At 37.1% G+C, this 16,876-nt stretch overlaps 1 protein-coding gene across 1 annotated transcript in view; it reads right to left on the bottom strand.

Moving 5' to 3' along the window:
• CNGB3 (cyclic nucleotide gated channel subunit beta 3) overlaps positions 1–11,341 on the bottom strand; it is a 173,871-nt gene extending 162,530 nt beyond the window's left edge. Inside the window, exons 1-2 of the mRNA XM_049854335.1 lie at positions 11,231–11,341; positions 5,376–5,457 (exon numbers count right to left, since the gene is read on the bottom strand). Coding sequence (XP_049710292.1) covers positions 5,376–5,457; positions 11,231–11,341 — 193 coding nt within the window. The remainder of the gene's footprint in view (positions 1–5,375; positions 5,458–11,230) is intronic.
• Positions 11,342–16,876: the final 5,535 nt, after the last annotated feature.

Here is a 16,876-nt window from a genome sequence, read left to right as displayed (position 1 = left end):
TGGTGAGGGATTTTCTTCGTCATTTCAAGCTATAAAATACATATTTTTCTCTTCCGTAGACTAAGTTTTTGGAAATGTCACTTGATATACATAAACTTGAGATATACAAGTTTATGTATATCGCATTTATTTTGTTCATCATCATATCTGGAATCATTTTGAAAAGATACTTCTTGTTTAGTTCTATAAATCTAACTGTTTATTACATATAACTATTTCTGTTTAGTTGAAGCAAAGAAATATATCTGAATATTCTGTATACCTACCTAGAGTCCCTGGGTGATGCAAACAGTAAATGCACTTGGCTGTTAACCAGAAGACTGGAGGCTCGAGACCACCCAGAGGTACTTTGGAAGAAAGGTCTGGAGTTCTACTTTAAAAAAAATCAGCCATTGAAAACCCTATGGTGCACAGTTCTATGACATACATGGCGTGGCCTTGAGTTGAAATCAACTCAATAGCAACTGATTATATTTCCACCTTATCCTTTGGCTGATGAATAAGACAGAAAGTTACAGGGAATGGCCTATACCACTAAAACTAGTCTTAGTAGCACCATCCCATGATTGTCAATCAAACTACTTGATCTTGTATTACTGATCCTTGGAACCGTGGTGGCACAGTGGTTAAGTGCTACGGTTGCTAACCAAAGGGTCTGGCAGTTTGAATGTACCAGGTGCTCATTGGAAACTGAATGGGGCAGTTCTACTACGTCCTATAGTGTCACTATGAGTTGGAATCGACTCCACAGCAATGGGTTTGGTTTGGTTTTGGTTTTACTGATTCTTGTCGATTAAATTTCAGTACACAGTCTGGTTATTTTTCTATTTTTTACTGGACAAATTAGACAAGCTACTGTTATTGCCAACATCAGAAGGAAGGTTTCCTATTTAACAAAATTAGAATTTTTAATAATGATCAAACAGATTGTTCAATAGATGTACATATTAGTAATAGGGCTTTTTTCTATAGATGGAGCCCTAGTGGCCCAGTGGTTAAGAGTTTGGCTGCCAACCCAAAGATTGGCAGTTCGAATCCACCAGCTGCTTCTTGGAAGCCCTGTGGGAAAGTTCTACTCCATCCTATAGGGTGTCTATGAGTCAGAATCCACTTGATGGCATTTTGTTCGTTTGTTTGTTCTTTACAGATATAAAGTAGGTTTTAGGATTATCCTGTAAACTTATTTCTTCAGCTCCTATTGATCTGCTTTTGCGCTTGAAATTCCACCTTTAGGGAGCTGTGCTGTTGTTACAGATTAAGAATTTGGAGAGAATTACCTCTCTAGACTGCTGACCAAACTAAGAGTTGGCTGAGTGGAAATGAGGCACAGGCAAAATCAGTTTGTGTGGATGGTGGTGAAATTGGGTGAGGTCTGTGACATGCCTGCAAACCTGGAACCATGCTCGATCTGGAGCCTGGAAATCTTGTCTCTGGAGAGTTGTTGGGCTGAGGGGGCACAGGGAGGAAGGATGCTGCCTCTGTAATCCGTTTGCAACTCAAAGTCTGGGAATGGGGTCATGAGTATCAAAAAAGGGAAGAGAATAACTAAAAAATTCACCAGATTCAGAATTTTAGTCCAGGGCTGTCAATGTTCATAGCTATAAACAACATTGAGTTCTCACCATGTGGTGGGTTAGAGGTCAAGGAATGGTCATATGGACTCAATATGATAAAAAGATTAGTTTTTTTTTTTTTTTGCTTTGGTTTTTACTTAGTGATTTAAAAAGTTGGAATTAGTTGTCAACACTTATAAGTTGAGAAATTTCTAATTAAAATTTGCATTTGCAATCTTTCTAGGCAAGGTGGAACATCTGGCAACATTCGACCCACAGCCCCACATGGCAGTGATTGGCTGGAGCTGAGTGGCTGCTGGCCTCCTTATACAGGGCTTGCATGCCTCTCATTTATGTTGTTTACCTGGCTTCCATCAGCATTGGAATTTACCAACCACAATGATAAATGCTTTACATATTTCAACTAATTTAATTCTTACAACCTAGTGATGAAGTGATGAAAGTATTTTCCTTATTTTATATATGAGCAAACTGAGACTCAGAGATGTTAAATATCTTAACTGAGATCACACACAGCTAATAAGAGACAGAGCTATGATATGAATTCAGGGGTGTTGACTATAACACCAATGATCCTTGAAGTATGATATGCTGATTTTCTTATTAATGTATATTATTGTTATTTGGAGTAGATCACAATTGCATTTTTTTGACTGCTACTTTTTATATCTAAACTATGGAACAGTTTTAAGCATATGTATTAGTTTCCTATTGCTGCTGTAACAAATTCCCACAAACTTAGCAGCTTAAAGCAATATAAGTTTATTCTCTTACAGTTCTGGAGGCCAGAAGTCTAAAATGGGTCTGCAGGGCTGCTTTCTTCTGGAAGATTAAGAGAACCTGTTACCTTGTCTTTTCCAGCTTCTAGAAACTGTTGACATTCCTTGGCTAGTCACCCCTTTTGCCATCTTCAGAGCACATCACTCCAGCTCCTGCTTTCATCATCCCATCTCCTTCTGCCTTTGGCTCTCTTGCTTCCCTCTTATAAAAATCCCTGCGATTACATTGGGCCCACCTGGATAGTCCAGGATAATCCTTTCATCTTAATATCCTTAACTTAATCACATCAGCAAGGTCATTTTTGCCACATATGGTAATATATCTACAGGTTTTAGGGATTAGGTTATGGACATCTTTGGGGACCATTTTCAGTCTATTACACTATACTAACTATGGGTACCCGATTTTGAGCTGTTTCCACACAAAGAAGGTCACTTTAAAGCAACATAAACCATCAAGTAAGCCATTTACAAACCCCCTACTGGTACCAAACATTTATTTCAAGAACTGTTTAATGTACTGTAAGTGAAGTAGAAATCTATGAAAGATGATTATAATCAAAAGAGGACATTAGCAACTTATCTTTATTTGAATCTAAAATGTGTTGCATTCTTCATTTCTATGGCAGATATAAATTAAACCATGCTCTGCAGAAGATAAGAGTTCTATAATCAGAAGTCAACATCTGCAGATATTATGACATTGCACCTGCATGCTTTGAAGTGAAGAAAACAAAAATAGCAAGTATATATAAGAGGCTATCTTTAAACTCTAATAATTTTGCTTTTTCAAGACCAAATATCTTAAATATAACTCTTATTCCTATTAAAGTCTTTGAGGACATGCTAAGTCTGCAGATTAAAATGAAACTATTTTTCTTTCCCACTCAAATAGCTCCTCTGTTAAGTGAAGCTTCCATAAAAGAAGTTTTTTATTACCAGCTATGAAAAATTTAAGCTTACAAATACACTTTTAAAACAAGGATAAGAATAAACTTGTCATCTCAGAGATGTTATCCCTGGTTTCATGTCATTATACTTTGAATTAGTTGGATAATTCTGTGGTGTCATTTTTTGTTTGTTGGCTTCCCTTGGCATGTTTAGATCTGGCTTCTACTGTAGAGCGTTTCTCTCTGTCTTACTGTCACCATTTGTCAACCACATTTCATTGTATATGATACATTTCATTATATGAAAATTCTTACATGATCCACAAAAGGGTCTTCCTTTCCTTTATTAAAAAAAAAATACGTGTTGAATAATGTTCTTCAATTGTTGACAAAAAAGGCAGGAATGCATTTACTGCATCCTCTTGATGTATGACTATTTGGGGAAGTTTTATATATGTAGGCTTTTATCAGAAATGGGTCCTTATGATTATTAAATGTTTTTATTTTTCAGCAACACACCATACTAAATATTTTAAATCAGATAATCTAACAATTGGATAGTCAAACTGTAGTCATCAGCTAGGAGGTAATATTATGCTACATTCATATGAGAATAACTTATGCAGGAAACTTCCTTTCTCCTCAGGGAAGTAAATGCTGCCTATCTACTTGGGAGATACTGTTTTGTTATCTTCTTGGCTGAAATGGAAACGCAGAAGAAAGCAGTTGTGGAAATGCCTAGTCTGTGTGAGAACAAGTGCGTATTCTCTACATTCTAATCTGGATAGTGAAAATCCAGACTGTCTCTTCAAAATAATACATAATACATATACATGTATGTACACACGTACATGAGTAAATAAAGTAAATGAAGAAAAAGTGAATTTTCTCCACCTTGTTTTTAAAACATTTTATATTGTTGAAAGTGGGAAAGAGGAGACTGTAAAAAAATCAACCTATAAATTAATTCAGGGAAAACCAGTATTATTATAATGTTATTCTCCAGCTAGAAAAATCTCTCAGTTATTCAAGTTTTATTCTACATCTCTCAGTTAAATTCAGTTATTTTCTCTTATAGATCCTATGCACTTCTCTTAAACAAGGGCAGAAAGTTGGGGCCATTTTATTCAGAGTGGTAATTTTGATTATGTCAGTTATATTCCTTGCCAGGTATTTTTTAATTTACAATCTTGTTTATAATTTGTTTCTTATAATCTTGCTTGTAATTTTTACATATTGCTCATTTTTTGTTCCTTAGACATGGAAAATTTTGACTAGGATAAACTTAATTGTGCCTTAGTTAAAATTTTTGTTTAGTAAAAATATAAAGTCATTAAAAACATCATACATTTTTGTCTAATACATGAAATGCAAAACATTTATCCTGGTTTTGTGGCAGTAACTATTTTTTCATTATTTACTAACAGCATATTCTGTTCTAGTGATTCTGCTATCATTTTTGTATCTTCTTTGTTTGGATGTAGCATTTATGTCAGGGAGAAGTAAGAGATGTGGCCTAGAAAGGGAGGCTGAGAATAGTCCAAGAAAAGACAGGTGGAAAAATTCAGATCTTCTTCTGTAGGCAATATGGAGGCAGTTAAGGTTCTTGAGCAGAGGTGTGAATCAATGTGGTGCTTTATGGAAACTAATCTGCTAATATTGTACTGACTGGATGAAAAGGAGATAGGCTGAAGTAGAGTATTAGCCCGAAGAGACCACTTAGGGGGCTCAGGAGTGTTCAGGCAGGAGTTACTAAGGACCTGAGCCAGGATGACGTAGCCAGAATTGGAAAGGAAGGAAGTAGGTTTGAGGGTCATTATGTGCTTACTTGTCTCTTTCATTCCCTTAGAATATAAGCTCTACCTTAGCACAGACTTGACCCATGTTGTTTACCACTGCATCTCCAGCCCATAGAATGGTCCCTGGCACATCCTAAGTGATTTTTAAAAAAGTATCTATTGAGTGGATCAATAAGTGAATGAATAAAGAAACAATGTTTTTGTAAATATTCAGGTCTTCTGAAGAGTGACCCTAGATAATTTACCTATTCAAGGGCAACGTTTTTACCAGAAAATACAGTTCAGAGAAATTTGCATTTCAGTTTTTTTTTTTTCTACAGATTATGTTCTGACCTTGTATTTTGGTGTGTAGTTCTTCAAATGTGACTGGAGACATCTTGGTTTTGAGAGATTTCTTTTCATTTTTGTTTTCTCCCTTAGAAAAACAAAAAAGGGATTACACATGATGAGTTTGCATAAAAATGAATTTGAATGTAAAGTATAATACTGAATTCCTAACTGAATTATCAACCCAGTCCTTAAAAGTGATCCTTTGTTTATGCTTTACTAAAAATGATAATTCTTGCACTTAAATTGACATTTTTGACCCCACTGTTGAATAATCATCCTCAACCTCCACAGCTTTTTGGCTGTGCACAAAAAAACACCTATTATTTCCTCCCATTCTATCTGGGACCATTTGTTGTGACCCTGGTCATTACCATCAGTAGTGGTAGCTGGGCACCATCTACTTCTTCTGGTCTCAGAATAGTTGAGATCATGGCTCGTGTAGGCTTGTTTCTTCTCTAAGCTTTTGGTTACTTTTTGCTTGTTTTAATCCTGGTGGAAAGAGACCAGTAGTTGTGTCTTAGATGGCTGCTCGCAAGCTTTGAAGACCCCAGATGCTACTCACTTCACTAGGAAGCAAATCATGATTTTTGTGAACTGCGTTATGCCAATTAACTGAGCTGTCCCATGAGACCATGGTCCTAAGCTTTCAAACCCAGAAAAGCAATCTTGGGAAGTATTTGGTTATGTCTGAGGAGTATCTGTAGTTGTGTCTTCAATAAATATACGTGCCTGCACCCACATATTTATATTTACATGTAGGGTCACTAAGAGTTGGAATTGACTTGGTGTCAATTGGTTTGGTTTTAGTGGTGCAGTGGTCAAGAGCTAGGCTGCTAGCTGAAATGTTGGCAGCTCAAACCCACCAGCTGCTCTATGGGAGAAAGATGTGCAATTCTGCCTCCACAAAGATTACTGCTTTGGAAACCCTGTGAGGAAGTTCTACTTTGTCCTATAGGGTTGCTATAAGTTGGAATCAACGTGACGGCAATGAATTTTGGTATTATAGACAGTTCTGTCTGTTCTCATCTATGTACATGCCTATACCTACCCATATACCAGTATGCCCATACCCATCCATATATGCTCAAACACTTGTTTTTACTTTGATTGTGCTGTGCTCACTACATCTGCATTCCGTACCACTTTTCCCATCACCAAAAAAAACAAGTCTCTACAGTCTAAAATGTACTTTTCCCTTCCCCCCCTCTTCCTAGTAATCACCAATGAACATCGGTCTTTCTATACATATCTATTTTTGTCTTCTTATAAAAGAAAGATTGTGTAATATTTGTCCTTATATGCCTGACTTATTTCACTTAGCATTATGTCCTCCAGGTCCATCCTTATTATAATATGTTTAGTGAACCCATCATTGTTCTTTAAGTTGCATAATATTCTGTTGTATGTATGTACCACAGTTTGCCAATCCATTCATCTGTTGATGGGCAGTTTGATTGTTTCCACTTATTTGCCATTGTGAATAAAGCAGCAATGACATAAACTTTACATATGACTGTGGGAGTCTAGAGTAGACTTTCATGAGCTGACCTGGAACCTATCTCAGATACATCTTTTTTCATCTCTTTGGGAAAATATGCCTGAATTCCAAATAGCTGGCTCTCAGCCAAACTTTTGGAAAATAACCTATTTATGGTTGAGGTTTTAAAATTGTATATGGTTCACAGATGATAAAACACTTTCATATACTTTAGTAAGTTGTTCAGAAGTTATTTACTGAGTGACCCGTATGGCCCAGGTATGTTGCTAAAATTTGATACCTGTAGGAATTCAATAAATTTTGAAAAAGACATAATCCATATCCCCCAAAGTGCTCACAGTTTTGTAGCAGGAAAAAACACACAAACATGTAAGTGCAAGAAAATGTTATCAGTGATGAGACAAGGTCTATACAGGAGAGAGATGAAGCATGAAGATTGGAGCAGTCAGTTCTACTGGAGTAGAAGGGAAGGTAGGGGGTGACTATGGGGGTCTAGAGTAGGCTTTCCTGAGCTGATCTAGAAACCTATCTCAGATATGTCTTTTTTCATCCCTCTGGGAAAATACATCTGAATTCCAAATAGCTGATTCTCAGCCCAACTTTTGGAAAAGGTGACTCTTGATTCTACAAGATTTTTATTTTTCAGATGGACAAGGCATGGAAAACGCTCTAAACAGAGGATGTAGGGTGAGCAAAAGCATAAATTGTAATAGTAGGTGGAGACTACAGTAAAAGAGGTTGGGTGGGACAAAGTGTGAGGGGGTGAGGCGAGCAAAATAGGCAGGGAAAAGAGCTTTGAGAGTCTTGTATACCATGATTAAGAGTTAAGACATTATTTATAGGCACCGTATCAGGGGCATATTTTAAACTGTGAAGTAGATTACGCAGATGATTTCATTTGAGTCAATGACCACCTGTGTTAGGCAAGGCAGCTATTATTCTTCTTATGTTATTGTAACAACACATTGCATTTGGCAGATTTGCTGCAAAAGACATCTTGAAAGTGTTAAAAAGCAAAGATGTCACTTTGAGCCCTAAGGTGGGCCTGACCCAAAACATGGTGTTTTCAACCAGCTCACATGCATGCAAAAGCTGGACAATGAATAAGGAAGACTGAAGAAGAATTGATGCATCTGAATTATGGTGTTGGCAAAAACTATTGAATATACCATGGCCTGCCAGAAGAACAAACAAGTTTGTCTTGGAAGAAATACAGCCAGAGTGCTCCTTGGAAACGAGGATAGTGAGGCTTCATCTCACATCCTTTGGACATGTTATCAGGAGGGAGCAATCCCTGGAGAAGGACATCATGCTTGGTAAAGTAGAGGGTCAGGGAAAAAGAGGAAGATCCTCATGAGGTGGATTGACACAATGGCTGCAACAATGGGCTCAGACGTAGCAAGCATTGTGAGGATGGTGCAGGACTAGGTAGAATTTCATTCTGTTGTACATAGGGTCACTCTGAGACAGAACCAACTCAATGGCACCTAACAACAACAACTACACATGTTATCAAAGAGGAAGCTTACTAAGTGGCTAGCTCATATGAACACAGGTAACAAGTTATGGAAGGAGCCCCAGTGGCACAAACAGCTAAGCACTCAACTGCTAACCCAGTGGCTCAGGGGAGAAAGACCTGCTTCCCTGAAGATTACAGACAAGAAAAATCCTATGGGACAGTTGTATTTTGTCACATGGAGTGGTGATGAGTCAGAATCGACTCAACAGTACCCAACAACAACAACAAGAGCAGCAAGTTATAGACCCAGTTATAATTTAGTAATAATGTCTTCAAACTTTAATCAAGCACTCTTGCACCATGTTATGATGCTACTCATAAACATTTCCACCATAGTCTTTATGTGTACACAAATGTAGGTTTATTTGAATAATGTCTTATTCTGCAGTAAGAGAGAGAGTTTGGATTAGGCTAGGTTTGCAGTTTTTAATTATTTGTTATTGATTGATGGGAATTACCTGTGATTTTTGGTTTGTGAATGAACTCTTTAAATAACACTTTCAAAAATATGATGTAAATTGGTTTATTCATCCCTAAGTATTTTCTTATAGAAATGAAATTATACAATTTATGTTTCAGAAGGTTGTTGTTTAAATGTCATTTTAAAAGGTTATAATCTGTGGAAGAAACTATAGGTTTTAACTTCCTGTCATTTTTAAACATTTAACACAGTTGAAACTGAGGAAGAAGTACTTTTCCTAAAACTACATGATCTTGGAAAAACAGATATAAATATTCTCCAAATATGCCTTTTAAGATATAATGTGATGTCAGTGGCACTGAGTTTTTTTTGGATGCCAGTAGACTTCATAATTAACATCCCTGAATTGTATCTGCTGGAAAGGTATGGGGTAGACCTAAGGGATGCTCTAGCTACGCCTAGTCTAAGTACTTCTAAGTATTACTGTTTCTGAAAGAAAGATAACTGTTTAAGAGGTTTCTGCTCTTTTGCCCTCTCTCTCTAACATCCCTTTAATTAGTCCGAAGGACAAAAGTATCTAGAAGAGTTGGTATACCCAATAGTCTTCTTCTTCTGAAGTAGTATAGCCTAGTGAAGTCAGGCAGTGAAGTCAGATAGAACATGGTTCCAATCCAGGCTCTGCCATTTGTTAACCGCGTGTAAGTAGCAAATCATAGCAGGACCTATGGTTGTTGAGAGGATTAAATACAATACTGTTTGGAAAAGGCTTGGCACGTTGCTTGGCACATAGTAATTGCATAGCTATTTTGCTTTCAGGAAACCCTGGTAGTGTAGTGGTTAAGAACTACATCTGCTAACCAAAAGGTTGGCAGTTTTTGGTTTGGTTTTATCATGCTCTCAAAGGCAATACTATATTACCTATTTTTATGTGCTCAGTGGATAAATAATCAGCATAGACAAGGGTTAAACATCACAATAATGACTTTGTCAGAGAGAGGCAGAGCAAGACTTGCTGAAGGGAAGTACTTTATTCAGTATTTGTGACATTCCATGAGTCTTTAAACATGTAAATAACTTTAAAGTGTGGAATTATTTATATTGATGTAAGAATTAGAACAAAGTCAAGGGCACTCTCATGAAGCAATACTAAACACAATCCTCCACATCTGTCCACTGCAAAAACAGCCCATGTTAAGCAGAGAAGGAAGGCAATTTTTCCACGGCCAATTTTAAACAATCTCAGTGGTTTCTGTCCTTTAGGCTCATTTTAACCTGAATCATTAGACTGTGTGTCCCTGGTTTCCGAAGTATATTCCTGCTTGTACTTTACATCCTTCATCCAACTCTTTTAGGTTGGAAAATAATTATTGCTTTAAAAAACCTTATGTGGCTCTTTTGGGTATATCTAGCAAGCAATTCATGAACATTGTTCTATAGATAATTATAAGTGATAGTGCTCATATAATGATCAGTTTGGACTTAAATTGGTCATACAAAATAAATTATTAATAATAATGTTAATAATGATAATTTCCATTGGGGGGCACTTACTGGAGTTCCCGGGTGGTGCAATGGTTAACACAGCTCTGTGTTAACTGAAAAGTTGGAAGCCGGCATCCACCCACAGGTGTCTCTGCTTTCGTAATATCAGCCATTGAAAACTTTATGGAGCACAGCTCTACTGTGACACACATGGCGTCATCGTCAATAGGAATCAACTAGACAGCAACCACCACCACCACCAACTATACGCTTTATATATACTGTCTCTAGTTCTCACAACAACCCTACAGAGCAGGTATTATCATCTCTATTTTACAGATGAATAGACTGAGAACTTATGAAAAGATTTATCTAGATCAGGTTTTCTCAACTTTGGTGCTACTGAAATTTTGAACTGGACAATTCTCTGTTGTGGGGGCTGTCCCGTATACTCTTGGATGCTTAACGGCATCCCTGGCCTCTTTCCACTAGATGCTAGTAGCACCCCTTTTTCAGTTGTGACAGCCAAAATTGCTCCTGAATGAGAACCACTGACCTAGAGAAAATTTTGTTAAAAAGTGGTTTACTAAGATCAGAATGCTTGAAATTCTTAGTTGAAACTGAATCACATAACCAATTTGATGTTCTAGAAATAATTTCATTTTGAATGATAGTAGAAGTGAAAATCAGCACTGAGTTTTAGTTGGTTTTTCTAGATCCTAATCCAGTCTATTCTGTTTTAAATGATGTATATACAGTATGTATACGTATATATATAAATTAATGGGGATTAGCCCCTGAAGAAAAAACAGCACACGACTCAAATGGTATCAAGTAAAACTGCCAGTTAAAATTATATATCCCAGAGTTCATTAAAATCCATCCGCAGACAAGAAAGTATGAAATTCAGACTGAATCTAGGAATGTCAGGAGCGTACCTGCCTCGTGGATGGCTGGGACTGATTGCTCGGATGAGAACTCTCTTCATTCTCATTGTTCTCTTCTCTCGGCTTTACCTTGTTGAATTTTACTCTCAGTGATTTAAACATCTTCTCTGTCTTTATGACTGTGTCTGGAGGTAGAGACACGTAGGTACTTTGTTTTTCTTTTCTTTAGTAGACAAGCCAATTAGCTGTTTAATCAGGATTTTGTTCTGGTTAATTCCTAGAGACAACTCCCTAGCTAGTCAGGGCTTTGGCTTAAAAGCAGCAAATTATTTCTGCTTAGGCGATTTGAACTCTGTTTATGAACTTTAGAGAGTCAAAATGCCCCTGTGAATAATTTCTAAGTAGAGGATTGCTAAGTAAAACTTCATCATTGAATTGTTTAAATGTGATCACAATGCCCATTGGTTTGGTTGTTTTTCTTTGTTTCTGATTATCTGCTACTTATCTCTAATTTTAATCAAAGTAATACATGCAAATTGTTCAAAAATAAAAATATTCCTTGAAGTTTTTTTTTTTTTTTTCAAAAAGCAAACTATGGTTTAACTTAACTAGTAAAAAACACCTGCCTTGAGCATCGTGCTCTTTTTAAGATCTACCTATATGAGATCAAATTGACAACAGCAACCTGAAAGATTAGATAGGAACTCAGGGGGCGGTGCATTTACGTTAATGGGGAGGAACGACTCAAAAAAGGAGGGTGAGAATGGTTGCATAACTTGAAGAATGTTATCAGTGCCACTGAATTGTACACGTAGAAACGACTGAATCCGTGTATATTCTGCTGGGTATATTCTCAACAGCAACAAAAATAAATATATTTTAAAAAATGTGCATAAGGCCTTGTAACGTAAATGGTAATGACCATCTCTATCACCAGTCCTATACAATGGCATAATTAACTACTTTTAAGCTTTCTTTTTCTGTTTTTCTAGTGGTTATTTCAATATCTCTAAAAAGTCTGCTTACTCTGCTCTGTTTTAGGTAATACTGTAAGTTTGGATCCCACACCTGTGTGAGGCACAGGTTTAAAATAAGAATTGTCAAGGAGGACTTTTTCCCTTTAGCCAGAGTCCAGGCAAACTTCCTTGTAGTTCTTTCTGTGTTGTTGGTTTGAATTTTTTGTAGACCACATAAGGATGCAATCTTTTTTTTTTTTTTTAATGGAATTGCTTTGCTTGCCTATGTTCAAATTAAAACCAAAGGCCTTTAAATAACGAGACCAAAACCCCATCTCTTACAGCCAGGGCAGCCAGAGTTAACTCACCAAACGCTCTCTGCCCTCTGCATTTCTACACTTGGGATTTTCCTTTTTTTTTTTGAAATCTCAGTTATGATTTTTAAAGTACATTTGCTATAGTTCATACAGAAAAAATTTTTAGATACTTGTAAAGCAAGAAAATACTGTTTGGTTTGTATCTCCATATTACTCACACCATGAGTTGCTGACTAATTTTTAAAATAAATTAGATTGTTTAACTTTGGATTCAACCACTTCATCAAAAAGAAACTTATCTGATAAATGATTGCATACATGACTTGACTTATGTGACTGACAAACATAAAGCTCTATCATTTTTTTAATTAGTGCAGTTTTTTCTTTAAAGTTTCTTACTTTTTTTGAAAATTGGTATACTTTGTTTTAAAAAGGCAAAGTTTTTTTTTTTTTGTCTCAGTGCTTCGGAAATCATTCTGAATGAATTATCAAATATTTATGGGCCATTTTAGGAACTTCTCAGCTAATCTTCTAATTCTATAATTATATTTTTTAACTTAATATAAAAACCTCTAAACCAAGTCATGGGAAGGAAAGAGTTAATAGCAGGCTTGTGACTCATTCCCTCCCTATGTAGGACCCTCAGGGAAATAAATGACCCCTAGATCCCTTGTAAAATCCACCAGCCAGATCCTTGGAAATCATATGGGGCAGTTCTACTCTATCCCTATAGTGTCACTATGAGTCAGAATCAATTCGTTAGCAATGGGTTAAATCCCTTGTAAACCTGTTAATGACATACTAGTGGAAAGACAGCAGGAATTCCCTATGTATAAAACGTATTTAGTAGGACATTGCTAGTGTGTCTAGATTGCTTATTATAAACAAACCTGGAATTTATGGATTTATGTGGCCTGGCTGGCTGGGTGGAGGGGGTATATAAATTTGGGTTTTTTCCTGGAAAAGGATGTTTTATCTACGCCTGATAAGGGACTATATGCATTGAATCATTAATAAAATTTTGTATTAGGTAAGATCTAGGAATCTTGAGAGCTTGCTTTGACAATTCAATGCCTAGGATTAAGGATTAACACACCAAAAAAACCAAACTCGTTGCAGTCAAGTCGATTCCAACTCCTAGCGACCCTATAGGACAGAGTAGAACTGCCCCATGGGGTTTCCAAGGTGGGGCTGGTGGAATCCAACTGCTGATCTTCTGGTTAGTAGCTGAGCTCTTTAACCACTGTGCTACCACGGTTCCAAGCTATACTTTCACGATTAACACAGGTGAAAAGTGATAACAGATTTTATTTCAAGCATCTTTTGAAATGACTTCAAATATCTCCACAACCTGATTTGTCAGTAGAGTGCAATTAACATGGGCATTAACATTACAGATGATACTTTCCCTTTGTCTAGGTCAGGAGTCTCAAAGTTTGTAAAATGGACAACTGGAAAGAACTCTAGAATGAAATACATGAGTTTGGACTCATTTATCTTCACTTAGTAGATCTGTGAGTTTAGACAGTCACTTGACTTGATCTGGAAATGACAGGGTTGGGCAAAGTAATCTTTAGGTTTTCTTCTGAATTTAAATTCTGTGATTTTGTGTTGTTCTCAGAGAAGCTCTCCAACCATCAAAAAGAAGACAAGAGAAGGAAGAGGACTGCTTATTCTGGCTGAAATGACTACTGGGATTTCACCAATAACGCTCTAATTTTTTTGTGCTGTATTGCTGCAGTAGTGTCTGCCAACATGAATAAAACAGATTATTCTTCAATATAAATCTCGTTGTTTGTCTAACTGAAACTTCTCGCAGACTCTTTCTGCCCTATGGCAGAATGTCCGAAGTCCCTTGCCTATCTCTTTGGTTTCATCTCTGACCTCTACTTCCTTCTACAACACGCTCTTGCTGAAGTGAATTACTTATGGTAACTTGAACTACTTTGCTTTTTCTCACCTCTGTCAATGTCTTTGTAATATTACCCCACTGCCTGAAATGCTCTTAAACTCATTGTCTATCTTGCTTAAGCTGGATATTTCTTTCCCCTGTCTCTTCTCTCCTCTCTTCTACCCCCAACAGATGTATAAATAATCCCTTCTTTGTTGTCCCTATTGTACCTTGTGCCAAACACATCTCTACTTTACCACTTCTCATTTTACAACTATTTCAAGGTCTATTTTTCCTATCAGAGCAGAGGCTATGCTTTGACCATTTTCATGTCCCTTGTTCCTGGCTCAGTATGGGGCATTCTAGGTATACTGTGAATATTTGTCGAATGAATGACAAGAAAGAGAATGATAGTTTAGACCATCCTAGCCCTGGATTAAGAATAAAGAGGTGTGAATGATGTCACAGAGAAGCACTCAAGAGAAAAGGATGCCTGTATTAAAGAATTTGACATATGTAAGATAGCAACAGCTCCACCAAGGACCAATAAATCAGTGTATGATCACATATGCATGGGTGTAGGCTTATAGGAAACTCTATGGGGCAGTTCTACTCTGTCCTATAGGGTTGCTATGAGTCAGAATTGACTCGACGGCACTGGGTTTTTTTTTAGGCTTATAGGTATATGAGTAAGTACCAGTGTATACATTTGTGAGAAGAGATAGAAGTATCTACAAAAAACAAAACAAAAAAACAAAACCAAATGCATTGCCATTGAGTTGAATCCGACTCATAGCTACCCTACAGGACACAGTAGAACTGCCCCATAAGGTTTCCAAGGAGCAGCTGGTAGATTCTAACTTCTGACTTTTTGGTTAACAGAGAACTCTTAACCACTGTGCCACCAGGGTTCAATATCTATACTATATGTAAATACAAATATGTGTGTGCAGGCACATATATTCATTGAAAACTCAACTACAGATATTCCTTAAACAGAACAAAACACTTTTCAAGATTGGTTTTCTAGGTTTGAAGTTTAGGACCATAATATCATGGAACAACTCAGTCAATTGGCATGATATAATTCACAAAGTTCATGTTCTGCATCCTTGTCAAGTGAGTAGCATCTGGGGTGTTAAAAGTTTGCAAGTGGCCATCTAAGATACAACCATTGGTCTCTACTCTAAGAAGGTAACAAAAAATCTGAGAGAAGAAACAAGTCTACAAGGCTGATAGCCTACGTGAGCCATGACCTAATCTATCCTGAAACCAGAAGAGCTAGATAGTGCCTGGTTACCACCACTGACTGTTCTAATTGGGGTCACTATACATGGTCTCAAATAGAATGGGAGAAAAATGCAAAACAAAACTCAAATTCTTCAAAAAAAAAAAAAAGACCAGACTAACTGGAGCAGTTGAGAGCAGTGGACTCTGTGAGACTATCGTTCTGAGACACTCTTTAAACCTTGAACCGAAATTATCCCTTAAGATCACCTTTTAGTGAAATAGCAGAGTGGCATACAAAATAAAGGATATTACTCATAAGAATGGTGCTCTACTAAAAAACCATCAGTATGAGACCAAAAGGTCAACATTTACTCTAAAGCAAAGATGTGAAGATTAGGGGCCAGGGAAACTAGAGTACTGGAAATAGGACAGCCAGAGCACAAAAAGAATGTTGACACATTGTGAAAAATTTAACTAATGTCACTGAACAATTTGTGTGGAAATTGTCAATGGAAACAAATTGCTGTGTAAACTTTCATGAAAACTCAATAAAATATTATTAAAAATAAAGAGGCGTTCTGTGCCGCAGACAGATTGTAAGAAGTGGAGAAAACGTCTCTGCAGGAACACAGTTGTTCTGGCCTCATTGGCTTTTTATCTGTAGTCATTGTAAGCAATACTTTGCCTTAGGCTGAGGCTAAGAGAACAGTGCTTAAGATAATGGTGTGTCCCAGGTGGGGTCTTAGGTTCAGTGAATATCGTATACAAATGGCACACAGTAATATATAATATCTATTATTATACATATGACTATACCTTGGAGTTCCCAGAAGAACAATTCTGTCTTGGAAGAAGTGCAGCCAGAATGCTTCTTAGAAGCCAGGTTGGTGAAAGTTCCTCTCAGGTACTTTGGACATGTTATCAGGAGGGACCAGCCCCTGGAGAAGGACATTATGCTTGGTAAAGTAGAGGGTCTAGAAAAAGAAGAAGACCCTTAACCAGATGGATTGACACAGTAGCTGCAACGATGGGCTCAAGCATAGCAACAGTTGTGAGGATGGCACAGGAGAGGGTAGTGTTTCGTTCTGTTGTATGTAGGGTCGCTATGAATTGGAACTCACTGGATGGCACCTAACAACAACTACAAATATAAAATATGATATGTGTTATACATGTTGTTGTTGTTGTTAGATGCTGTCCAGTCGGTTCCAACTCATAGTGACCCTATTTACAATAGCATGAAACACAACCTGGCCTTGTGCCACCCTCATAATCGTTGTTATACTTGAGCCCATCATGCAGC

The sequence above is a fragment of the Elephas maximus genome, chromosome 15 (genome assembly GCF_024166365.1).
Source record: "Elephas maximus indicus isolate mEleMax1 chromosome 15, mEleMax1 primary haplotype, whole genome shotgun sequence".
Taxonomy (NCBI): Eukaryota; Metazoa; Chordata; class Mammalia; order Proboscidea; family Elephantidae; genus Elephas; species Elephas maximus.
The sequence above is the reverse complement of the archived record's forward strand: the minus strand, read 5'-3'. Positions and strand labels throughout refer to the sequence as shown.